The sequence below is a fragment of the Acanthochromis polyacanthus genome, chromosome 5 (genome assembly GCF_021347895.1).
Source record: "Acanthochromis polyacanthus isolate Apoly-LR-REF ecotype Palm Island chromosome 5, KAUST_Apoly_ChrSc, whole genome shotgun sequence".
Classification (NCBI taxonomy): domain Eukaryota; kingdom Metazoa; phylum Chordata; class Actinopteri; family Pomacentridae; genus Acanthochromis; species Acanthochromis polyacanthus.
In genome coordinates, this window is record NC_067117.1 from 25,067,437 (window position 1) to 25,094,178 (window position 26,742).

Sequence of the window (26,742 nt, forward strand, 5' to 3'; positions counted from 1 at the left end):
AAGTTTTTTACACAAGAAAGCTGGCAAAATCACAGAAATCAATCATATTGACAAACCTGACAAACTCCATTTAGCTGGCAGGGTAAACAGAGTGCCGGGCCACGCGGTGTGGAGTGAAGCAGAGCGGAGAGCAGAGCGGCGAGGGAAAGAGAGAGAGAGTGAGTGAGTGAGGGAGAGAGAGAGGTAGAGGCTCGCAGGCTGGCAGACAGGGAGGCTGAGAACAAGCGCTGCTGTGCTGTGGAGTCTCCAACCTTCCTCAGGATACAGACAGATTGCACGCGCAAGGTTGCTCCCTGGCTGACAAGATACAAAACTATCCAATCAACCACGCCCTTCTCCACCAATCACAACCAGCCCTCTAAACATAATCAATTCAAATGGGGCCACACAATAGGGAGCCGCGGGCTGGGCTGCAGGTGAAACTGTGCCTTTGTGTGGGGGCCCCTTTAAAAAAAAGGCACAGTTGACGGCTGTTAACCCTTTGACCCCTGCTGGGACTCCGGCCGTGCTATTGAAACAATGGGAGCTTAAAGAAAAGAGGCCCTTTAATTAAACAACAGATAAGTAAACATAGCTATCCAGCGGAAAGAAAGAAAACTGGCCAAGCTATCAGATCCTTTATTGTTCTGGTAAATGGAATTGTTTACAGTGCTTGAACAAAGACGCAACTCATTTTACATTCTGAAAACAACAAACGCACAAACAGTTCAGATGCTTTGTAGTTATTTGGGCTTTTTCTTCCTTTTAAATTTCCCAAGAGCTAGTTTCACATGCATTTTATTTGAGAGAAAAATAATGTATTTATAAGAACAGTTTGTTTTGGCTTTGTTTTGTCCAGTAATTACTGGACTGTTTGCACTAAAGCAACTAGTTTTAATATGCAAAACAAAACAAAAAAGACTGTTTTAGAGTATTCATTCCAAAAATTAACCACAGCAAGTTTTTTTTAAAAACACTTATCCTACGATTTGGCCTCAGACAAGCTAAAATCACTTACATTACCAGCTAACATTACACTAGCTACCAGGCAATCCATCCAACTCCATCCCAATGAGAGCAATTAGCTGTCATGATATCATCACACTCTTTAACACCCATGTGCACTCAGTGAGGGGAAAAGACAGGAGAGAAAAACAGGGCCCTGCCACCTACTGGAGATCTTACTGAACTCACCAGGAGAGAAAGAAGGCAGGAGGAAAACAGGAGCTCTGGACAATGTATATATTTATATTTTCCCATTGACCAAATTCAACCTTTCGTTGTTTTTCCTTTATATGGAACTGCATTTCATTCTATTATATCTCAGCATAAGAACACGGAGTGAGTTGCTAATCAGTCCTACTTTTAGTAATAACAAAATCAGGTTCACTAAGTTGTACAAGCGACTTAAAGAATTAGAGGAAAGGCATGAGGCAAGATTAACACCTCACTTTGTTAATTATCATGACAATAAACACAGAGCTGAATAACACAGCTCTAAAACACAGCTCATATCAACAGCTATAAACCCTTGGCCGAGGATGAAGGAATGTTCATGGGATGCATTCCAGTCCGCAAACACACTGGTAAAATAAACAGAGCGCCTGCATAACAAGCCACTGCTCTCATCTGCTAATAACTAACAATGAGCTCTGCTAAGCTGGCCTGACCTATATAAATTATTGACTGGGACACCTCAAGTGTCAAAAGTGACAATTCCAATACATATCATAGTGAATAATTAAGTGGAAGAAAAGGGGCTTTTATTTTCTATCTGACACCCTCAAGACGGCTCGCACAAAAAGACAGTGACATGCAGGCATGTGCTTACAACGACATGCACGCACTCGGCATACACACACAAACACACGCACATGTACATGCACAAAGTGGTTTAGGCTATGGCCACACTCTTCTCCCCCGGCACTCTCCCTGGGGTGGCATGTCGGCGTATTCTCAATAAAACACCTTCTTAGCAGTAATAGGCCACTGTTCTCATTTCAACGCTCCCAAAGGCCTCATGATAAATTTAGCAGACACACAGTTCAAGCTTCTCCTCTCACACTGTCTTTCTAATCCATTGCCTCTGTGCCTGCTCTATGTAAAATAATTACACATATGTGTCGATGTGATACACACACTATATAGATTTTTTTTCTGTTCCTGTGCACAGAGAAACATCAATATCCTTGAGCCTTGAACCGGCGTCCCTTGTGATAGTTTACAGAGAATACTGAGCGATTGTATTCATGACAGAGTGGATGACATTATAAAATACTCCCATTTCCTGCTTGAGTTAGAGTGAAAGTATGAGTTAATGTCTGGTCTGGCCTGGGCTCTGCTAAAGATAACGACTCGGCTCCAATTACAAAGCCTTCCCAAAACACTAACGCAGCCAGTGAATAAGCTGCACTGGCATGCCAACCAATGTCTTACTGCTCGTATAAAGAGACAAGAGAGAAATGAAGAGGAAGTGGAGGAAAATACAAAACTGTGCTCATTCCTTTTCTTGAAAGGCACTGGTGACCTGGACCACTGTCATGAGAAAACAAACATTGACTGTTTCTCTCTCTCTCTCTCTGTGTGTGTGTGTGTGTGTGTGTGTGTGTGTGTGTGTGTGTGTGTGTGTGTGTGTGTGTGTGTGTGTGTGTGTGTGTGTGTGTGTGTGTGTGTGTGTGTGTGTGTGGTGTGAAGTAAACCATTGTTTACTGGCAGAGGGAGTCAGCAGGGCAGGTGTGGGACCTATATAAATAACAGCTGCTCTATATAATATCTCCAAGGTAACAACACTTTTTAGATCCCCAACAGTGCAGTAATATGTTACCTTTCTATCCTTTATTTATAAAACAATATTTTAGCAGTGCCCCATATCAAAGGCAGAAGACACACAAAGCATCTAGAAAACAAATATAAATGAAGCCACTGATCAACCGTGAATTCCAAGTTTAAGCAAAACTTAAAGTCAAGAAAGAACCAACTCAAAACTTTGAAAAGATGTGAACATTTGCAACTCCAAAGTCAATAGTACAGCCAAAACCTTAACCTTATCTTATTTAGTATTTTATTAAATGTATATTTCTCCACATTCGTTCCTAACTCATGTTAAAGCATTCATTAATTTAATATAGCTCAGTATTTATTGTTGGTATGGCGTTACAACAAGACCTGTTGAAATAAAACAGCATTTCTCTGCTTATGATATGACAGTAAACGCATCTGTTAACATCTGCAACCTACTGATACTCCCGCTGATACTTGGAAAAACTCATATTTCGAGTGAATGAGGTTATCACCCGAAGTGGAGTGGAGTTACAGTAAGTCATGCCTGACTCACTGTGTTCCTCCTGGTCCATTATATTTGGGTTTGGTTGTTTACTTTTAATTTCAGCATTCAGGAACACATTGTTTAGTCAGCACATGTGAACTCCAAATTTGCAAAATATTTCCTGAGGTGATATGCCAGCTGCGTATAACGGTTTCATCGTGTACCGTCTAGTGTGGTCTTTCACTTAGTCAAAACAAGAACACTTTGGGGTTTGAGCAACATCGATTTAAAGAGGTGGGGGAATTTTTGCCGTGTCTTGTTTGGCGACTGATTCATCTTTGATATAAATCGAAAACTATATTATTACAAAGAAACTCAGTGCACAGAATTTTAGCAAGCAACAACAATGATGATTTTGTGGTGGCTGTGGAGATAAAAATAACTTGCACACTGAATCTGAATGTACAGATGCATTCCTACAAAACACCTGTTATTGTGATTATATTATACCGTCAATAATCAGCTTTGATGCATCACAAATGTTTAATCTTTATAATCAGTCAGATTCAGACAGAGTGTTTGAGGCTCTTGTCTTCATTTTTTAAAGAAAACTCTGAATGTGGGAGACACAGTGAGTCCACAGCACTGCCAACCACTGTGATTAACTGCTCAGCTAACGTTTTTTGTTGTGCTACTAAACTGCATTTGTCAGCCTGTCCTGTTTTCAACACTGACCAATAAATTGCTCACAAACAATCCGGGAGGTATTACATAGGGTTGAGCACTCTTCTTTGTGATTCCTGTAAATTTCATTCAACTATGAAGGTAAAACTAAAACCCAAAAGCAAATATATCCTAAACTATGTTTCTATGCCTTTATGCCTGGGTGTAGCTACAAGCATGACTAAGTTGTGCAGTGTGATGTTTACTGTAAAATGTCCAGCACAAATATAAAATGCTCCAAATTATGTCCTCATGTAGCCCTTGTTTCTCTCTGATCTCTCTCTTGCCGTATGAGCAGGAACATGTTTCTTTTCTTTCTTCTTAACAAAAAGTGAAAATGGAATCAGAGAATTGCCAAGCTGTCAAAAATGTGCAATAACACTCAAAGAGAAACTCCATTGCGAGTTGATGCTGACTTGACTGTACCTTGCATAGCTGTTAGTGTTTATTAATGCTATGGTTGACTGTGCATCCATCCATCCTTCCACCCCTCTGCGAAAGGGCGTGTGAATCACTCCAAACAACACACGGCTGACATCAAGATATAGCGCCAGAGGATGATACAAAGATACAACAAATTTTAGGAGGAAGCGTGTGTGTGCATGTTTGTGCGTCTGTGTGGATGACTGAGTGGAGTGGAGGGTTGAAAAGGAGGACTGCTGGAAGGGAAACATCAGGCCTCCGATGAATAGAGGGTCCTGAAAATGGTAGAGTGGCTCACAGCGCTGTGACTGGAGTCAATTCGACAGTCATCGTCTTGGCTGGGAGAGCGCTCCCAACACATCTGCCCCCGCTACAAGCCTCAGCTTGGCTATGTGGAATCGGGACAGATGACTTCATTCTGACAGGATTATCCCAAAACCTGGTTCTAATCTATACAGTACACATAATACATTTTTACAATATGACAAGGAAAACAAGCAGCAAAAGAGACGGCCTGTTCCCCGGGTTCCACGCGAGCACCGGCCTCGGTGTTGTGTTGATCATTCCTGACAGATTGTATCACCTCAAAGCGGCGCACACATCAAAATGAGATTTCATTACAGCATCACCTTGAGACTTTTTACAAACACAAAGAGATGAACTGCTTCCGAGGCTCACGCACACAGCCGATGAATTATGGGATTTTACTTCTGAAGACACTTTGTAGAATGACACGAGCACTATTCTGAAGGATTTTTCACTAAAATGTTGATGGCAGCAGCACATCCTGGAGGTAAAGAAGCGGAGACTGCTAAAGATGTCAACAATTTCAATTTTGATCAGAAGGGTACTCAGGAAAAAAAACAGCTCTTAAAGACATAGTTCAGCATTTTGGGAAACTCACTTATTTGCTTGCTTGCCAAGAGTTAGATGAGAAGATCTTCACCACTCTCATGGTCCACTAGACATTAGCGCCAGCAGTTATCCTGGCTTAGTTCAAAGATGTCAAACAAGGATAAAAGCTACCAAACTCAACAAAAACCACCAACCTTCACCTCTACAGCTCACTGTATTGCTTTGATTTGAACAAAAATTTAAGAGTAAAAGGAACTTTGCAGTGATGCCAGGATACAGTCAGATTTTGATACCTGATTCCCCATGTCCACTCTTTGTGCAAACTTAACTAGCTGCTGGCAGTGACTTCATATTCATTGTACACACAGGAGAATAGTATCTATATTGACATCATTCTTGAAATAAAAGTAAATTAGTATATTTTCCTTCCTTTAAGTATGATTGCACTGCAGCCACAACAGTGTTAAAGTAAATACAAGTTCTAGTACAAACAACTCTGTTCTATCTCTCTTTATATTCAGCACTTCTTTTTAGTTCCCTTTTCATCTGGTTGGAAATGCTTTGAAAGGTTTTAATTTGAATCTAAATGCACACCTTTTGTTTTGTATAGGTCTCCTTTGTGTTAAAAGAATCTTTACCTCATAATAACCAAGCCAGAACATTAATCCAGACTTGCGCTTGCTGTCACCTCGCCAATAGACTACCACTGCTGTGCCACTTCGGGCCACTGGCCGACTGGGCTGCAGAAGCACCTCGAAATGCTGCCTCAGATCACCCTGCAGCACTGGCTGAGCTCCAGCTGACAGGCTTTGGCCTAGTGCTCTAATGACTTACAGATTGGAGCTCTGTGGTATACATGTGTCAGGACAATGCCATGGGCCTACTGCAAAAACAGTAGGAGAGGGAGAGAAAGAGAGCCGGCGGCTTCTCCCTGTCCTGTCAGACAGAGGCTTGGCCCCTGGATTGTGTCACATCACGCTTCCCCCCAACAGACCACAAATGAAGGATGTGAAGAGCAAACGCGGGGAGGAGGGGCGTTGGAGGGGAGCTCTCCAACTTAAAAGGCTTTCATCCTGTAAACTGAAAAGACATTATCTTTTGACCTGGAGATGCCCTCTGTGAGGCTGTACACTATGGTGTGAAAACAGAGAGAGAAAGAGAGGGAAAGAGAAAAGGAAAAAAGGAAGGAGGAAGAAAGAAGTGCAGATCGTGGCTTCAACTGGTAATATTGTAGATAAGAAAATTGTCTGCTGGCATGGTTTGAAACATTATCAGCAGTTTCTCTGTGTCTGAAGCATAACAAGTGATGCACCTTTGACACTGAAAATGTTCAGTACAACATTTATCAGAGAACTGTGAATAGTGTTGCTCATTTTAAAAATAAAGCCAACACATAATTACAATAAATGCAAAAACAATGAAACTCAAAGGAAAATAGTATTTTAATGTCAAATTCCTAACATAGATTGTTTTTAAGTTTAGGATGACCAGAAAAACTCCCAGTACCATGTTAAGTGAAGTTATCTCTTCTTTACTTTTCTTTTCAAGCAAACTATCACTGCTACAGTTCCATTTGGTTAACTGTGTCATTATTTTCTTACATTATCCACCCGCCTCTCCTCAAACTGGCTGTTCAGGTCCTCTCATTATGATTAGAGCAGATGAACTACAGACAAAAGCTAGTCAATGTCATTCAAGCAGTGTCCACACAGCGGACTTCTGCTGGCCGCCAGCCATACCTTAAACTGTACCAGTGGCATGAATAGTGGAGAACAATCTCAGACACAGTCCCGAATGGGAAACAAGCATAATCTGGGCATTACACTGATAGCACAGACACCATGTTGACACAACATCTACTGCCCAGCTGAGTGCCACATAATCCCCTGTAGGAGGTGGATGCATACCTAGGATCCCTTGCAATGAGGTGTAGTTAACCAGCCAGACTCGTGTGCAACGCCACAATCGAGCATCAATTTCCCCTCCCCCCACCTTGGTGCTGGTGGACTATCAGCGAGGGTCCGACAGTGTTGTTCCTAATTACCTATTTCTCCACTCCTGATCCTGCGGCTGGCATAATTAGTTACCTGGGGCTGCAATCCAATTTGAAGTGATGACAAGAAAGTGATCCATGAAAAAGTAATAAGTTAAATCCAATTTCAGCCTGCCTCTAATTAAATGCACATGGAACTAATGAGTCAAACCCTACCATTTCACTGATAATGGTAATTAGCGGGGTGGGAGTTGCCGGCTCTCGTCGTTGTGCCACTGTAGGTGCGAAGCGCAAAAGGTAAAAGCGGCATGGATTCTTTTAATTACATGTGTCATTCTGTCAATGTAATTTACTGGCTTTTTGACCAGTCAAGTATGTTTAGCTGCTTTCCAGCCTGCATAGCAGCTGTTTGTATATCTAGTATGATTAAAGGGCCTCTGGGCTGCTGAGTATACAACACAGGCATCTTCATCCAAGGGCAGGGGTGGGCGGTGCTGGGGTGAGGGGGTTTGGGGGGGCACCCCTGTTGGAGATATAAAACCAAAGAGCCATTTAATGCTGATCAAGGATTCTGAGGCTTGTTTGACTCATATTTTTTCCCCTTTAGTGCTCTATGCAGGTCATTTTTTCAGATGTTTCATATATACTGTGCTTCATTATTTTTGACTTGAATGAATTGGAAAGTGAGTCACCTCTCCAAATGAGTAAAAGTCTCTCTGCACATCTTCTCGTGCCTAATAGGAAGACCGCTGAGATGAATGGAGTTTCGTCTGCAGATCAGGTGCTTTTATGAGGTGTCAGCTTACTACACAGTCTCATAATCGTTGGATCATGTCTTTTGATGACCCAGTCCAGCTCAACAGAGAATCATTATCCAGGCTGTGTGATGGAGATAGTGAATGTTCTGTGTGAAGGGGGCTTCTCTAAGCACGGGGTTTGTTCTTAAAAGAGGAAGCAAGATGAGACTCAGACCCTCTGGTGTTTCACAAAATGCATTTGTGAGACAGAAAACAACAGAAATCTCACCAGCAGAAAACCATGAGTGGAAAAAACCCCCAAAACAAATGTAATTCATGCTTACATAGAACGGCACACTGATGTTTATGGATGAACTCTATGAAAGCTTGTGTGCGTGTGTGATTGGGGTGTGTTTAATTAGCAGAATATGTAATTCGGAGATAAACAAACACTTGTCTGGACCTGTGGCTTTTTCGTAACAGTTTCAACCCAGTAAAATGAAACATACAACATTAGAGAGCAGGCAATTTACAGCGTTAGACACTACAGCGAGCCTGAGCTCTCATCACAAGAACTGGGCAGAAAAGGGGAGGGGAAGGGAAGCGGGGGGAAAGGGCCCGACTCTCTTTTCAATAGCTGAGTGACAGCTTGGCCAAGCTCTCTGTATACATTAATAAATTAGAATTTTAATTTTGTCTTTGTCTGCAGGAGATGGTCTAGTACTTCACTATGTACCAACAACTGGCTGTACGCTGGAATCTGCCGTTGTGGTCCCCTCTGTTGACCTCTGCAGCACAATTCCCTGGCAGGCTGGGGAAACTGTTTAGTTTGATCCTTTCAACTTATTTGAATCCTGACAAATATGCACACAACTGAAAGGTCATCACAGTCATATTTCATCCTCTGGAGCTATTCCGAAGACATCTGCACAACAAAGAGGCTTTTCCACAACCTGACATTAGACCTAGCTGCTACAATAGCTCATTAAAAAGGGCCCCCAATGGGATAGTAAGGGTATTAAATATTATATATATACACACAGAGAGAACAGGGCTCCGTATTAATTACCAAATATGCCCCGAAGTCGTTTGCAATTTCACACTGACACAAACAACCGCTCCTTGTTCAAACACAGATATACATCTCTGAGGCAGCTGATCTGAAATTAACGTAAATATTGCATCAGATACGCAGTGCTGTTCGAATTAACAACAAGGCAAGATGAAAAATGAAGAAGAAAAAAAATTGCTGCTGTTTTTTTCCTCGCATCAAAAAGCCAATCAGCATAACTGTCCCACCAACTCTTTAACTCTCACAACACCTTTACACTTTCCCACCGCCAGTTCAACTCTCTCTACTCCACCTCCAAGCCCCCCACCTGGATCAGCCACCCCACTCCTGGGCTGCTCTATAGCACCTCCTGCTGCTGGTGGCAGAGCCTTGCCTTTCCTTTATTTCTGGCGTGTATGCATGTGTGAAAACATGGCGTTTCCTCTGCCTGACCAGACTCACTCCCCTGCGAGAAGAACAAAGCTCTATCACTTTTCTCTTTTCCTCTCCCTCATTTCCAAACTTTCTCCTGCTTATGCCCAGACTGTACACTCCTGATATAAAGTGAAGTCAATAGAGAAAGCTCTGTCCACCATAGAAATAAACAATAATAATGTGGGGAACACCGGACGAGTTCTTGTGATCTAAATGAGCCACTGAGTGACTTTTTTGCCAGTTCGGCCAAAAAACAGAACCCATTTTTACAAACTATTGCTTCTAATGTTCTGTCAAGATTTAGCTGACAGATGACTGATTGTGTGTATGTGCGTGTGTGTGCGTGTGTGCTGCAAAATCACACATAATGTGTGAGCATACATAACTGCAAATGTTGCACTGCCAATTTTAATTTCCTGTTTGTGAACTTCGACTACTGCTGTACTTTTCCTTGCACACTGTGTACTAGCAAGAGTTGCGTAAGTTCACATCAATTTTTGAAAATCTTTGCAACCACACAATGAAATAACCAAACCACCTAATAATTATAATTTAATATATAAAAGAGTGTCTGTGAATGGCAACATATATATGGTACCTGTAGGCTTTGCTGCTTGTCGCTGGCTTTGGGGGATTTGCGGCCAGTGTTTTGTTGAGACTGCAGTTGCTGAGACAGGGGCTGCTGCTCCTGCTGCTGCTGCTGCTGCTGCTGTTGCTGCTGGAGAAGTATTTGACGAGCCACTTGAAGAGCCTAAGTAAAGAAAAAACACAAAACGTGTTAAAAAAGTGCTCAGTAGAAATGCTAGAAGTAGATAAGCCTCAAGTCTCTTGAGAACATTTTGATGCCTATTATCAGAGCAGATGTATCCCCACAGAACAACATTCCCTTTATTTTCTGATAGATAACATCTTTTCATACTCTCTGATTCAGAGTCATGAAGCTAAGGCTGGCATAAACAATCATCAGATGTCAAAATAAATTCACACACAGAGAGAAGACCAAAAAAAATCTTCTGCAGCCATCTAGAATAAATATTTATCTGTTGATAAGTTGCACTTACACCAAACACAAATTGTCAAAGACACTAATCAGTGCTTTTGATCCTCCTTCAACTCAGTCGAACTCCCCTCTAGAAAGCAAATAAAAGACTTTATGGCTGCTTCAAATATCTGTTAAAGGACACGGCCTTCTCAGTGGAAAACAAAATACAGTGCAGTCACATGTTTATTGCTCCAGCTACTCCCTTTTCCCCTACGATAAATAATCAAACATGCCATCCAGAGCAAACAAAGCTGGAGAAAGCTGGGGGAAAAAAACACAGTGGTCTTGAAAACGGTCAGCGATACCAAGAAAAGCAAGCGTTGTGTTCCCACAGTGAGCTGGCCAGCCTCACACCTCCACCAGTAAACCATCTGGGTAAATAACTGGCCTCATTCTTTCCATGTTCCTCAGACGATTGCTCCCACTATTAAACAAACAGTCAGGGGGCGCATCCAAGCTCATCTTATAGACAGACAATGCATTAGTTCTCTAGTGAATTATTTTGAGAAGTTCAGAAATTGTTGAAAAAAAAAAGTTAAAGTAAGTGGTGGAATGTTTGACAAGATCACAGTAAAAGAGAGAGTACAGAGCACAAAACAGCAAAAAGTTCAGAGTGATGTGTGAAAAAGTGAGTGAAACCTGTAAAGGACTGTGTGAAAGTAAGATATCGAAAGGGAAAAAGCAAATAGAAAGCCCTGCGTAGAGACGAAAAGATAGAGATGCCAGTAAAGTCTTAGTGAGTAAAGTCAGTCAGACAATACTTTAAGGCAGAAAGGAGCGAGACAGTTTGGGGGCTGAAGCGAACAGCTGTATGATGGTCTGTGTGTGGGTGTATGTATTGACCCTCCCAAACACACGGCTGTCGGATGACATCATGAGGCATAAATATGACCACAGGCTACAAAGAGGCCACACTCCTGGCATTTCAACATGCTTAACTTTAAAGCACAAAAATGCTCATTCTCTGTGTCTGTCTCTGTCCTTCTCCAAGCTCTCTCTCATGTAAAGATAAATGACACTCCACCAACATATCGCATTCTGCATGGCTAATTGTCTTTTGCTTTGAAAATTGTGGGAACCCCCTTTAAGCAAGTATACTCATAAAGAAAGAGCATAAATTCAAACTAAGAACTATGTGAGCAAGATTCACTCCCACGCAATATTTACATTTTAGACTTTTCACTCCAGAGCAACTTAAAATGTGATAGAAAAATTGTGAAGCAGGATGTGAACTCAATTGACACTGGGAGGGGATCGGAAAAAAACTGATGAATTATAATATTGCGAGATCGTCTGTTGTAGCTGTGCACAGCATGATGATGACATTCTTTATATCATAATTAAAAAGGGTTATCAATAGAATGGTGAAAATTGCAACTGAAGATTCAATAAATGTTATTAAATTTTTTACAGTAATGTTTTCTACGAAAAAATCTGTAAATTCAATTTGGTAAAAAAACAAATCCAAGACAAGAACAACTCTAAAAATTTGACATTTTAGCATTAAATCCCAACACTTAAGTTAACAAAACTCCACAGCTTTTAAAACAACATTTCTAACATCAATGTACTTAAAATAAGGCAGTGTGGTATTTTGGATTTGCAGGTCTAATAACCTACAGATGACAATCAAACGAGTAAAGTTTTTATTTAAATTGTTAGCCCGCTACAGCATCAGAAACAAAGTTACTGAAATAGATTTTTACTCTGGAAAACTGACAATTCATAAGGAAATTTAAAAGAAAAAAAAGCAGTAACGGAATCATTCACACTACGCACAAGGTGTGGTATTACGGTCATTTAGAGTAAGTAAAGTAAACAAAGTTCGCTGTTTTCTTTTTCCTTGTAACTGATGACACATGCAGTGAAATGTGTGTGTGGTGTGTGTGTGTGTCTGGGTTTACAACCGAGGGTGTTGGAACAAAGAGAGTTGAGTCAACAGGATATGATAGGAAGTTCAGACAGTAATGGATGAAAAGATACATTTCTGGGAAGTCTTTCCCCACTGTCAGTAATACATAAAGAAAAGAAAAGTTGACTGCAAAAGGTCAGTTACTACAAGTATTTTAAAAAAAAAGGACATTGCAATAATGGGATATTTACATTTATATTTCAATAGTAATGATATAAAGACACAAGATGACTGCAGTACGTTATTCAGAATATTACAATTGTGCTATCAGAACACAGGTATCACATAAGGTTGGCCACCACAGCATCCAACTGTGCATGCAAGTGTGTCTGAAATACAGTTTTTGGAGGTATTGCCTTTGTGTATATAATTTATTAACAGCAGACGGTTACACGCTATATGGCTATTATGACTACATTAACGTAATGCCTTTAAGCAGTGGAGTCACATGGCAATTTAAGCAATGATAGCATTTTGCCACATTGCATGAAATGAGAAAATTATTAACACAGCCTCCTAGTTTTCATGTCAACAGCTTCATCAAATTATTCTTCCAATTAAAGTAAGGGCAATAATTAAGTGATCATGCCCTTGAAAATACAGTCAATGATCATCTTGACATGGGCAAATTAACTGAAATCACACTGAGCATGACAGCACAAGCTTTAACACGCGAGCTAAAAAACAAGTAACGTTCAAAGCCAAAGTTACAAGATGAGCAAACACTGCTGCTGGTATACAAATAAAGAGTCTAAAAGGTGAGCAAGCTGAGAACCTGTGTTGTGAAGGTCCTCATGCTTAGGAATGCTGCTGTCTAGTTTGTGTTTTAAAAAGGCCACTGGAGCTGGCATGCCTTTGAGAGGCCTAATGCCGGGCTAAAATAACCTATTGTGAACTGTCATTGTGGTGTTTACACAGCACCCACTCCTCTGTTTAAGAGCTCTCCCTTCCTCCTCCTTCACCTGGAATCTGTCTTCTTTTGATCTTCCATTCAAAGGTACTGAATGCTTGATAGACATGCACATGTAGGAGCTGCCCCAGACAAAATGTGATGAACTGGAAACTAGCACACAGCATGTGAAGCACTTAGAAGTGAGACAAACGGCATGTTGTATGTTTTTTGATCGGGTTGAAATGATGAATTACAGTGAAAATGTTCAGGCCAGATCATGGAAACTGTTGATTACCCTGCAAACAAAAAATAACTTTTCTACTGCACATCTGTAGGCTGCATTTTTGTTGTGTGCTTATGGTGCATAAAGAATAAAATGTGCAAAAATTGAGGTTTTAGTTTTATAAAGTGGGATTTTTGTGCATTACATCATTTTCTGCTTAAGCACATACGACTACAGTAGTCCTATTATAATCTCAAACTGAGGTTGTTTGGGAGGCAAGCTTGTTACTGGAATAAGAACACAACTGCACAAATAGACGCCTACATTCACACAACAGACATACAATCACTGTTTGTGAGTTAACACTCACACAAATGCGCACACACACACCATAGAGGGAGTGAACCCTCCAGGTGCTTTTGATTAGAAAACACCCTCCAGCACATGACAAGGCTTTATCAGCAACAAAGACATTGCAATTTGGTATCCTTGTCATTTGCAATCCTCTTTTATTTTCCACATTTCAAATGTGTTCAAAGTTCACATCCTCTTCCCCATGTTAACACAACTTCCTCAATAAACAACAGGCGTTTTATCTGCATCTACTTTCACACCATATTAGTGAATAGAGGCAGGAGCGTCTCTTATGTCCCTGGGCTATCACGCTGTGATAAGGGAACTGCTAAGTACTGGATGTCTTTATGTGCAGTCTGCACATGTGGATTATTTACAGGCTTTGGGGTTTCCTGCTGCTAAAGCCAGCTCTGGGTGTCTTACAAATCCCAGCTCAGAGCATTGCCACACAGTCAAGCCTGCTCTCTGCTGAATTCCTCGCTGCACCTTTTCCCACTACAACGAAAACTAGACACATTTCAGATATGCCTCTCTCTGTTCTCTCTTTATGCAACTTTACTAACCTTGTATCAATAGCCCAAATCCAAGGGAGGACTCAGAGCAATCACACCATTTGCTTCTTGTGTGACAGACACACATGGCTCAAGTCACATTTTCTAAATGGCACACAAATAGAAAAGGAATGTGGTAAAAGGTTACAAAATAGACTTGGTGTGGGTGAAAGTGGAGGGAAAACATTCAGGTGGGAATCATTCCAGGTGTCTTCACCTGGAGTCAGCCAGTGTGAAACTACGAGGCAGCATTGTTTGTTCAGGCCCATCAACAGAAAGACCTCTGTAGCTCTATATATGTCGGGCACCTCCTGCCACGGCTGGGGAAGACCTTGAACGTGAAATGGTTTCAAGCAGATTGCTCCTAATTGCTGGAAGATGTGCAAGCAGGTGTAACCAGATCCCTGCGGCCACTCACAGAAAAGAAGAAGGAACGAGACGTGCATCTGTTTGTGTGTTTCTACACTGTGTGTGTGTGTGTGTGTGTGTGTGTGTGTGTGTGTGTGTGTGTGTGTGTGTGTGTGTGCGCACGTGCTTCAGTATATTTACTCAGCGGCCATGTTTCGCTAGGCTTTATTAGGCAGCAGAGTGTAGCTCAGAGACAGCCAGCAACAACACGACTAATAGGTTAGCTCTTAATGTAGTCCAGCTCAGAAGACACTGTGCCCTCTGGTCTCGCTCTGTAGCCTCTGTGGGGCTTCAACACCAGTGGCCTAAATGTCAAGGTTATCTGCTTGACTTTCTGACTGATTGCACATCTCAACTCACCTGACATTTATCACTTCTGCTGTTTCCTTTTCAAACACAGGGCCCTCTGCTCCTCAGAGGAAACCAAGCCAAGAGATCAGGTTCTTTTCTCACCTGTTATTCCATGCAAGGGGCGAGCAGATTAGGCTAAAGTAACCTTCTTCCACAGACTACTTAGGAAAGCAAAGTAATCATTTCATAAATTATACCGGCTATTGTAGCCAGCGGCAATGAATTCGGTAAAGCTGAACGTATAACTGATCCTCTATTCACAATATATAACTGATAGCTATCGAGTTAGAGTGGTGTTGACTATGCAAACACATAGTAATGGAATTCACTGGGAATTCTTGTCATTTAAATTGAAATGCATATAATTTTTTATTTATTTTTAGCAGGGGGTCATTTTTAAACACATAAGCGGATAAGAAGTGAGGATCATGTCTATTTATATTAATTGCATTTTTTCCCCCCCTTTCTCTTCTCCTCAGTAATACAGACGTTTATCTGCAATGCAAAGCAGGAAAAGTCTGGTTTCCCAGTAAGTATATAATTAATGCCATTTCCAAAAAGCCACTCCACATGGAAAACAGGCCCCGATGCTCAAACCTTGCGCATTACAGGGCTCTTGCAACAACACTCTCCAGTCTGTGTTTAGATTTCCAAACTAATTCATGTAGAATACATAAATAAATCAACGTTTTATACCCACTTCAAACCATTAGATTCCCTTCCTTCACTGCACTTTTCAACTAATCTATTAATATTTATGACAACACTAAACATTTCAAATATCCACGTTTAAACAATAAGGCAGTGCGTGCACTTACATAAGACAAAATCTGACTTCAATAAAAACCCCATTTTGTTTGTCCAACGTGCCTCCCTTTGTAACCCCCCCAACCCTCTCTGCCCATAACAGGTAATGCAGCGCCCTGACAAATGTTTTTTTGGAAAAAAAATGACTGTAAGAAAAACAAGACGAAAGCAAAGTTATTAACTGTGAGTGAAGATAGAAAAGAGGGGGCTGTGAAGCAGGACTGATGATGGAGGGAGTGAAGTGAAAAGAGGTGGGGTGACAGATGGAGGAAGAGAGTGTGAAACAGAAGAAAAGGGTATAGGAGAGGTGGAAAGAGAGGAAAAAAGAGAACGTAGCGGAGAGGAGGCGAAGGTTGCAGAAGGTGCAGAGGGGAGGGTAAACAGTGCCCCAACCAGGCGGTTCGGGCACTCGGAGCCTGGTACAGAGGGGTCACCCTCCCCCCCCTCCACTCCCCCTAACCCGGCGAGGTCAGCTCAGCTATGCAGGCCTGACAGCTTCCGTTTGCTGTGTGCTCTGCGTTTGTTTGGATTCCCCAGCCTTGCTTAGCCAGCAGCTTAACAACAGATGGCTAAAGAAGGCCTCTATTCAGAGTGGTCTGGATCAGAAAATCACACCAAGGAAAGTACACAAGCAGCAGACAAAACACACAGACACACCACAAGCACACACATGCAAATTACATGGATTGTCAGAGTTGCACATGCTGCAAATGGGAGAAAAGCAAATAAGGATTTGCTTGCCTCAAACAGTTATTTCGTGGTCACAAAACTGCACGCAAAGACACAATGAGGGGACACATGCAACAACACACACACACACACACACAGTGCGCACACACACACACACACACACACACACACACACACACACACACACACACACACACACACACACACACACACACACACACACACACACACACACACACACACACACACACACACACACACACGGTGTTGTCTGATTACACAAAACAACTTCCTGTGATGATTCAATAACTGAGCAGATCTCGGTGAAAGCATTTCCGTCCCTCACCATTATTAAACGAATACTGCGTTTATTACAGCTTTAGTGCGGTGTAAACTCATAAACACCCACCCAGAGTACAAGAGGAACTGTCAACTAAATATTGTTTCTCTCGTGAGTCGCTCTTCCACCTCAATTACGCCTTTCAACTTCACAGGCTCAGTATGATAAAGTGGCAGTAAAAATCATTCACATTAATACACCATTGTGCATCTGCTGCTAAAGGTAATTAAAGAAGTAAATGACTCATAAGAATAGACATATTAGCCGCAAAATGAAAGGCAACTGGGCTGCCTCATGAAAATATGTACCATTAAGATACTGCATTTTCATATTGAGGTAATCAGCTCCACTAGCCTGATGCTGATTTAATCCACTCCAGTGGAAAGTCTATCAGCGCACAGCCGCGTGTCACTGTCTCTCTTATGTCTACCCGCCAAGAGCCAGGCATTCTACTTTAGCATTGACTGTGAATGGCTCTACTAAAGGAGGGAGGTCACGCACAGGCACATCAGTTGGAGAACAGTCAATGCTTAGGTGTCATTTAGAGGCAGATGGAGAGAAAGATTTAAAAAAAAAAAAAAAAAGCACGAGTGAGAAGACGATAAAATGAGAGCTAAAGAAAAAAAAGAAGGCAAACGCACAAACGATCTGGGAACAATGCAACGGGCAGATCTCAGCAGCTCCTCTCTCCCTGACCTTAGCTTTTTGTTCTGAGCATATGATGCCTCAGGATGCCCACCACTGAATACGGCGATAATATCCGTCAAGTTGATAAAGTGAGAGGAAAAGAGCAGAGGCATGCCAACTGTGCTGGGTACTTAGACGGACTGTTAGAAAACACACTCTCCTCCCGATTGCATCTTTGTTGGAAGTGTTGCATCACTTTGTAGCGGGGAGTGTTGTGCTTGGGAAAATGGGTGCTTCCAAAAACCCAGCGTGAGACCTAGAATACTGTGAGCAGATTTTATCATGCGTGAATGATATTGTTTAGAATGGGAAGATCTATCTGCCCTGGTCTCATAGACAGGACTCAACATTATTGATACACCCGAGACTTCCGGGATACGACCAGTAAAACCCCTAAATCTTACAATTTAGTTGTGGTGAATATAGATGAATGTATTCTGCACACAGCTATAGGATGGTGCTTGAGGAGGGAAAGAGTGATCAGACAGTTGCCACAGTCATAGAGCGTCACAGTGCTCGGGGTCTGAACTGATGTCAGCTGACCACTCTTTAGCCTCTGCACCACAGGGCATGTTGATTAACTCGGCAGAGATGCAAAAGTAACTCATCTAGATGAATAATCTCACTAATCAGTAAAGCAGACAATAAGCATAATGCTGCCCAAAGCAAAACTGTTTTCTTGGAGACGGATTGGAAATGACATCTGCCCAAAGACAAGAGAAACATCCTGTTGATTTGATTAAGAAAATAAACTAAAATCCCTCTTCTTGAAGTAAACAGGCTTTTAGGTATCTAAAAGTACCGTACCATAGCCTTTAGGGTGAGTCTTTCTGTGGTTTTTGACTGCACATCTTTTTCCCACTGATGCTCACTGCCTTGAACTGTCCTGACCTGAGACCTAACACATCATGAGCTGCTGAGGGAGAATTCCCAGTGTGTGTGTGTGTGTGTGTGTGCGTGTGTGCGCGTGTGTGTGTGTGTGTGTGTTGAACGAGAGTTCCTCCGAAGGAGAGGATTTTCTATAAATCACAGGCCAGTCCAATTGGCTATGGATTGAGTTGCAGCCGGGAGAGACAGCTCCCTGGGAATAGCAGTGTCTCTGTTGAAGTCATTCCAAGATGGGTAATATGATCCTATGCCGCCAGGAATAAAGGAAGGGAAGAGAAAAGCAGGAACAAAAAAATCTGATTGCCCCGGCCATAAAGAGGAGTAATCTCCAGCAGTGTCCAGACGCATCACCCGTCACACTGGACTGTAATGTATTACAGTCTCACAGGCAGATGATGTGACACATGGTGGGCTTCACTTTTTTGGCGGCTTTCTCTTATTCTATGAATTATTAACCTACATTGACTCGGTAGAAAGATGGCAAAGGTGAATTGAGAAAAGTTTGCCAGTTATAGTGCCAAAGAACAGAGAAACCCACACTCTCTCTCTCTTCAGTAATGATTAATGTATGAATGTACTAATGTATGACATACAGAGACATATCTTCTCTCCAACTCCGATGTAGAACTATGTTTAATCTATAAATAGGTAATTGTGTCATATACTTTGGAAAGCATGCATTTACAAAATACATTAAATAATTGTTGCAAAGGGCTTGTTAAACCATCAGGATCATTTATAATGTATACAAATGCAATCAAAGGGACTTGAGTAAACAATCAAACAGCACTTTACTTTTTGCTGACTGTTGGTGTGGCATGAAAATGCCTCGGAACACCACTTACATTACATGCTCCAAAAACTCAATAAATACCTAGCAAGAAAGGCTACAGCTAACAGTTGAACAGTTAAAACTGTAAAGATCTGTACTAAATCTTCCTTAAGTTATTTTTCTCTAAAGCAAACCGGCTGATTTTATGAACCTGACAATTACACACCAATGGTGAAGCCCAGTGGAGAGAAGTATTCAAGTCCCCATCTGTGACAAAAGGGTTGACAACTGTTCAGCACTGAGAATTTGAACCAGGAACTGAATATAATAAAGTTTAAGGAAGAGAAGGGAATTGCTGAACATTTGGTGCCATTTCAAGGAACTGTTGGCAAGGCCACCAATACAGCTATTACCCATTTACTGACTAATTCATGGTTTTGGATAGCTTCAAGGCAGATCTCCAGGTATTTAAACATATCTACCAGTGAGGACAAAATCTAAGGCCATCAGAGTTACTTGTCTGGGACTGAAGATTAGATTACCCAACCATATTGGGTGCATGTAGCAGCACACGGCCTGTGAAGAACATGCTCGCAGTTCACAATTCTGATTCACAAATCCTTTTTCATTTGAGCCTCTTTCTGCAGTGTTTATGGACTAACAAGTCATTTCACTGCTTTCAGTGTAAGCACTTTTCTGAACCACCTCAAGCTTAATTAACATGCAGAGTGCAGTGTGGTGACTGAATTGGTCGCCCTCAATCTGCCTGAGCCACCTTCAGCTTTAGGCGCTGAGACCTGCAGGCTGCAGGCTTCAATAAATGTCGCAGGAGAAGATGATCACAACTCAAATTAAGTTATGCACTAAGCTTGAAGGGCTTACATAAACATGTGATGGAAATATTAAACAACGGCAAGCTAAGGAAATAAGACGAGGAGAGAAACCATGGTTAAAAAACAGCTCCTGATGCAACTGGAACATCATTTGAATTAGTGCAATTGGGTGAATAATTTTCCCAGATGTTGAATTTTCATTGATGAGTGAGCATTGCATATATACAATAAATCATTATCCCCCAGTTTTTCAAAGAGAGCTACTTGGTAGTAGTGGGTGGCATGAATAAGAGGTAGAAGTAAAATGCGGGAGACAGAAGTAGCCCAAACAACAAGCACTGCAGGAACCAAGGGCATGTGGGCTATAGAGCTGCTGGGGTGGTGGGCGGGGGGATGACAGACTGCTGTTCAACTCCATTAGCTGCTATGTGAGAGGGGTGCATCTAGCAGCACACGACCTGTGAAGAATCTTAGATCTCACTCTATCTTGGAATGGGGACTGCCGCATTAATTCTAGGAAACTGTAATCTCTCAAGCAAATCAAATTACTCTCATTAAGCGCAAGAAGAAAACTGCCTCTGTAATAAGTATGTATAAAAAGTATTTATTACCAATAATCACCTCTTTAATATGAGCTAGCTTACAATGGCTTTATTTTTGCTGATTAAGTTTAAAAACTGGGGAAACAAGGAAGGGCACACGCTCACGGACACATACGCATGGCATTCGCGCGCGCACACTTGCAAACACACACGCAAACACACACTAATACACAGCTCATGGAGTTTATGAGAGCGGTTGATACAGTGATTAAAGGGGAGGGTAGAGGGATACAGTGCTTGAGGGCCTTGGAGAGGACATGCCTCACCTAGTCATAAAAACACACCTCTGTCTTTAAGCCAGCACCAGAATTGCTCTCAGTGGGTTCACTTGGAGGTGAATCACTAAAGAATTTACATGCAAAGTAGCACATGTCATCACCCAGACAGTGCACTTGCACATGTAGCATTGCATTGTAACTTGGCATACGCTCACTGACCGCCACATATTTGCGACGGTTTGCGAGGTTGATGGCCTGACCCAGGGCAGGTGCTCTCAGAACAAAGCTATTTCTGAAATACACACAGCTGCTGCAGAGTTTTTTTCTCCCACTTTTTCATTTGCATAATTTGTGTATCTACAAGCCTAACTATTCCACCAAACAGCCAACTGTATGTTAATGTTATGCATGTATGATTTCAAACAGTAAACAATGCAAAATAACATTGTGGGCGGAATGACTCCGGTGGGAGGTGAAGTCTTTGCTCTTCTTCCAGGATATGACATCATTTCACAAAAACCTGCCAAGTATAATTGCCTTGCTGGTAAATGAAAGAAACAGCGTTCCTCCCCCCTCAGTTTCTAGTATTTGATTCTTTATTCACATAGCCAATTAATTACATTAAAAAAAAAAAAGCTAACAGACAGTTAACAAAAACACATCAAAACGGGCGAAAAAAAAACGATTTGTCTCTACAAAATCAATTAGTATTGAGGGTCAGTGGGTCATTCATTTACTGGTTCAACATAATTACCTGTTTTCTTCCCCTCATTTACTCCTTTATTCATCTGGGACACGGATGTCCCTGCAAACCAAAAGAACACACTTTTTGTGATTATTCAAATTAAACATCGACTCCTGAGAGAAAACGTCTGTCAAAGTACAATGCGGCAAAGCTAATATGCTCTAAAAACAAACTCCCCTGAAGCGAAATCTGGGAATTCTATTAGATGTCAGCCTACATAGTGTAAATTTCAATTTGTCTTGCTCAATCAGGTAATAAATAATAAAAAATAAAATAAAATACAGAATCAAATTAGAAATCACAATTTGATCTTGTGGAGTAGGAATGACGATTACAAAAACGCATGTACCTCTGCTACATCTGATATGGGCTTGGCAAGAGGACAGGTTACAGCAGTACTGTTGCCCTGTGGCTACAAATCACTGCTGGTGCTTCTTTGACTGTCTGTCAAGGAGGCCACATCCACTCCTGTCTGTCCTGTCTGCTATGATTCACAGTGGCTGGACAGGGGGGAGGAGAACCATGGTTCACTGTACAGAGTTCTTCCCTTCTTTAGAAGAAAGCTGTAAAGACATTTATAAACTACACTGCTCCTATATAAAGTCAAAGTGTCGGCCTTTTAATAGACAGGAGCATTTATCATGTTCAACACATAAAAGCAGACTCCGTTAGTCTGCCTGTAGAAAATGGCATTAACACTTTGTAAACATCCACCCATAAAGATAATTATTTTGATTGCGAGACTCTTGTGAGGCTTTTCTTCTCTTCCTCAACATCTGGTTGAAATATGGGGCAAGTGCTGGTTTTCTGGCTGCTGCTCAGGTGGTTAAAATAGACTGCACACATACACATATAAATAGAGTGGTGGGTAACTTTCATTTTTTCCTCCCGTAGTTTACAATTTTTTTTTCCTCCACTTGTGGCGAGTCAGCGAAAAGGCAGAAGCTGTGGCTCCCCACATCGCACCTGCCAGGAAGCGATCCTTTTCTCTCCAGCCAGAGAGGCTGCTGGGATATGCCAGGACATGCAGCGGTTACATGAGTATTAGGCTTGATGCTCCTAAAGGCAGGGCACAGGGAGGTACAGCGGCACACGCGGCAGTTTATCATTTATTATGAGGCAACTAAGATTTGGAATCACCTGAAGTGGTGATCCAAAGTAAATATGTCTTTAGGCAAGATTTTTGATTTCAGGAAAAAAAGAAACTTAGATCAAAGCCGAACCTTTTCAGACACACCCCTTCATATTCAAAATCTGAAAATTTTCTGCATTTCGTTGTGCTCTTGGTTGCGTGGTGCAGTCTGATAGAGGAGAGGAGGCCTCAAGATTGGAACAGAGCACATGAGATTGTGATAATTGACCAAGATGCTGCTACCACAGAGTCCCCTGTCCCCTCACCTCTGAATCCCAGCGGCTCCGTTTTCAATTTAACACAGGACTTGACCAGATTTCACTCATTGCAGGGCTAAAGCACATCTTTGACACTTTTACATTAGAAGCACAGCTTTCTGCTGATTAAAAAATGTCCGTCTGCGTCTCCTTTTCTCCCGCTGTATGGCGAGAGGCAATGTGAGTGGGGTGTCCATTTCCTGTCCCTCCTTTCCCTCCAAATCAACCACAAATAACTCAAAGCCTCCTGTGCCTATCTTGATTTCACTCCAAAAGATAAGGACACCATTTATTGTTTTCATTGAGCTTGAGTGCTAAGACAGAGAGCACCAAATTACTCTCAGATCGAGATAAATACACCACAAATCGCTAATTCAATCCATCTTCTATACTGGTGATGTTTTGAGGAGAGGGGAATATCAAAAGATCACAATGTGAAACCGGAATCTGGTGGTGTGATACCGGCTAGAGACCTCATCAAATTGAGAAGAAAAACTAACTGTAACTTGAGTTAGAATTCCCTCTGGAGAAGCAGAGGGCTGGCACAAATGTTTATGAAATGGTCTTTTACGTGCATCTTTCATAGCTCCGATAGGGAATTGATCGGTAAAAGAAAGGACTGCATATGCATCACAATTTAAACTTAGGTGACACAACACAAAGCATGAGTGTGTGTGAAGCGCCGCTGTGCTCCTGGTAGTGGTAGGTTGAGGGGCTGAGGGGTGCAGAGTATTTACTGATGTGGTTATCTTGTTCTATGACAGGCATGATCACTCAATCAGCCGGCGATGGCTGGGCTCAGGCAAGCATTACACGCACATCCCCACACTTCTGGGGAGGAGGCATCAGCCAAGCCAAATCTGATCAACAAATGCAGTTCTCCTGTGCCACAGCTATCTGAGATGATGATGATATTATGTGGTAGTGAACAAAGTGATGGAGACAGCACAGGAAGAAACAGAGGAAGACAGTAGGAGAGACAGAAGGAGACAGAATGAGACCTGAAGGTGGAACCTCCTCTAAGGCGCCACTTCTTAAAGGCGTAGTGCCTCTCCACTGGAAAGCAAGGAGATAACATGCTGATTTATTTTAATAGGAACCATGTGCCTCGCAACACTCCCTTTACCAGATCAAAGGGCCGAGCATTTTTATGTTGGAGATAGTCTTGCATTAATTATCAGAAACTTGAATTAAAAAATAAAAACTTGTCTGTCCAGTGGAGTTACATACCAATTAAAAACACAATCCTGGCAGAGTCCAAATGACATTTCTAATGATACCTTTTAAAAATTACTGACATGTACATGTTATTAAAAGGTTAAGAGAAATTTGCATTTAGCAATGAGGAAAAATAAATATAGTGTTGAGTGTGCAGATAAGAGCTCAGTAATTAGGAGTAGGCATTGCAGTGGTGGAAAACATTTGAAGAATAAACCTGGAATAGTTTGCTTCTTTCTCTGTTGCCCTACAGATATTTTACATTATTCAATCCAAAATACCATCTTTCTGATTCTAACTTTTCTTTTGCATGTTAATGTTTAATAAGAGCCCTTGGCTATCTATGGGCACAATTATTAGATATCCGCAGAGAGAAATTGAAAAATTAATCATACTCTCAATTTTGTACTTCTCTGATCCATTGGAAATGGCTCTAAGAGCTGAGGCTTCTCCCCTGTCACAGGCTCCATCTAAACACAATCAATCCGCTGCCAGAGACAATTGCACCAATACAGTAATTAACAGATTGTTTAAATGTTGGCACTTGTCTTGATTCGGGTTGGGCGAATTGGCAAAATGCGATGGACGATCCCATCACGTGGGGTGTGACGAGGTGGGCGATGCATGTGCACATGGAACGAGGCCCACCCATGCTTTTTGTAATTAATTATTGAATAGCAGGGTATATATGATGAACCACTGCTAATATTTAGAGGATAAATACTGTACATATTTCAGTTGGGGTAGCTTGCAGTGAATAACCCAGAGAGCTGAACAGTGGCCAGCTGCAGTCATAGATGATGGTGTTGGTGTCTGTCAAAATAAGAGACTCAACTTTATGATATCAAGGACTAAATAAACAGTAACCTGGCAAGCCTGCAGGCAGGGAAACAACACAAGACGGGCCATAACTAGTAGCAGTTGGAATTACAAAAAAAGATACTGCAGTGAGTCACCACTAATAGATAAAAGGTACCAAAATAAAATGAATTGATTGAGAATGGCATATTTCTTCTTGGACGAATAGCATAAAAATGAACTACAATTATTGCCGCTGTATGCCTCCACTAACGAGTCAAGCTCAAGTTTACATCTATATATATCCAAACAATATAAGCCTCACACACCCAGCAGCACAGAGGGTCTATATAGTTGCTATATTTTGATAATGGACACCCACGATTAGTGTCGTCAAGTCAGCATCCAAGCAAATGTAAATAAAGTCATGAGTTATAGTGTTGAACAATACGAAGAGTTTTTTGCAGAATAATATAATGTCACAGCAAAGTCATTCTATCCTGTCAGACATTTGTGTGAAAATTTACCATATTTGCATATCATTTGTTGAGTTATATCCAAAAACTTCCTGTTTCTGTGAGGTCTCAGTTACCTTCCAAAATCTAATCAGGTCATCTTTAAGTCTAAGTGAACTAATGTGAAGAAATTTCCCTGAGATGTTACTGATACAAATGCAGTCCCAAGGATGGGATAAAACATGTCAATGTGACAAAGCAGCATTAGGTTATAGCTGCTATAGTTTCTAAGTGGCACTTTGAGCTTTTAAAAGCCACATATATAATAATGTAGTATGCACAAAAACAATAACTAAATTTGCAGTACTGCCCAAATGCTGCTGTAAAAGACTGATTTAGATGAACAGTACCTTTACTGAATAGAAAGGTACAAAAAAAATGAGAAGGTACAAAAAAAATCACCTGTTGCCCGTGCGCACGAGATTTGAAATATTCACTTATTTTCTTTTACATGCAAAAGCGCTGCCACAGACTACATACTACAAACCAAGTGACCTTTCCAAATCAAGAGGTAAGGAGGCTCTTTTTTCAATTCAGCCACTTTAGTCAGACTTCCCTCTAGTGGGTGTTTGTTATTACTATTATTATTTACTAACGAAATAAATGTGTAATTAATGCAGAACTGCAGCAGTAACCTTCATAAATTTGCAAATTTCTCTATGCAAAAGGTACCATAGATTAAAGCTGTCTTTATCAGTGGTGAGACTGTTAGATATTTATACAAGTAGGACTAGTTGTTTCTAAACTGTGCTCAAAATGAAAAAGACAGATAGCTATGACTTTTCAAACATTTTTAGTGCTTATAATATACAATGATGTAGCACACACAATAGTAAATTTAAAAAATTGAGTCATTTAAGGAACTGGACAAAAGCAGTAAAATCAAAATCAAATGCCTGAGTAACACTGCCATAACAAATAAGAGGACCACATCCCAGTTCACCTAAAATGGTAAATTTCTGCCAGGAGTTAAATGTCTACCTGATACCTCGAAGCATGCAGATATGCTATTCTGTTCAATTAATGCTCAATTTTGCTTTTGTTTC

The 26,742-nt window shown here is 41.3% G+C and overlaps 1 protein-coding gene across 8 annotated transcripts in view; it reads right to left on the reverse strand.

Moving 5' to 3' along the window:
• Positions 1–26,742, reverse strand: part of foxp1b (forkhead box P1b) — a 149,547-nt gene that overhangs the window by 44,772 nt on the left and 78,033 nt on the right. For 7 of the 8 annotated variants that reach the window (XM_051948531.1, XM_051948529.1, XM_051948530.1 and 4 more), the window contains one exon: positions 10,060–10,212. In XM_051948531.1, coding sequence (XP_051804491.1) covers positions 10,060–10,212 — 153 coding nt within the window. Of the gene's footprint in view, positions 1–56; positions 280–10,059; positions 10,213–26,742 lie in introns of those variants that run through there. The other variant, XM_051948533.1, reaches the window with a different exon arrangement.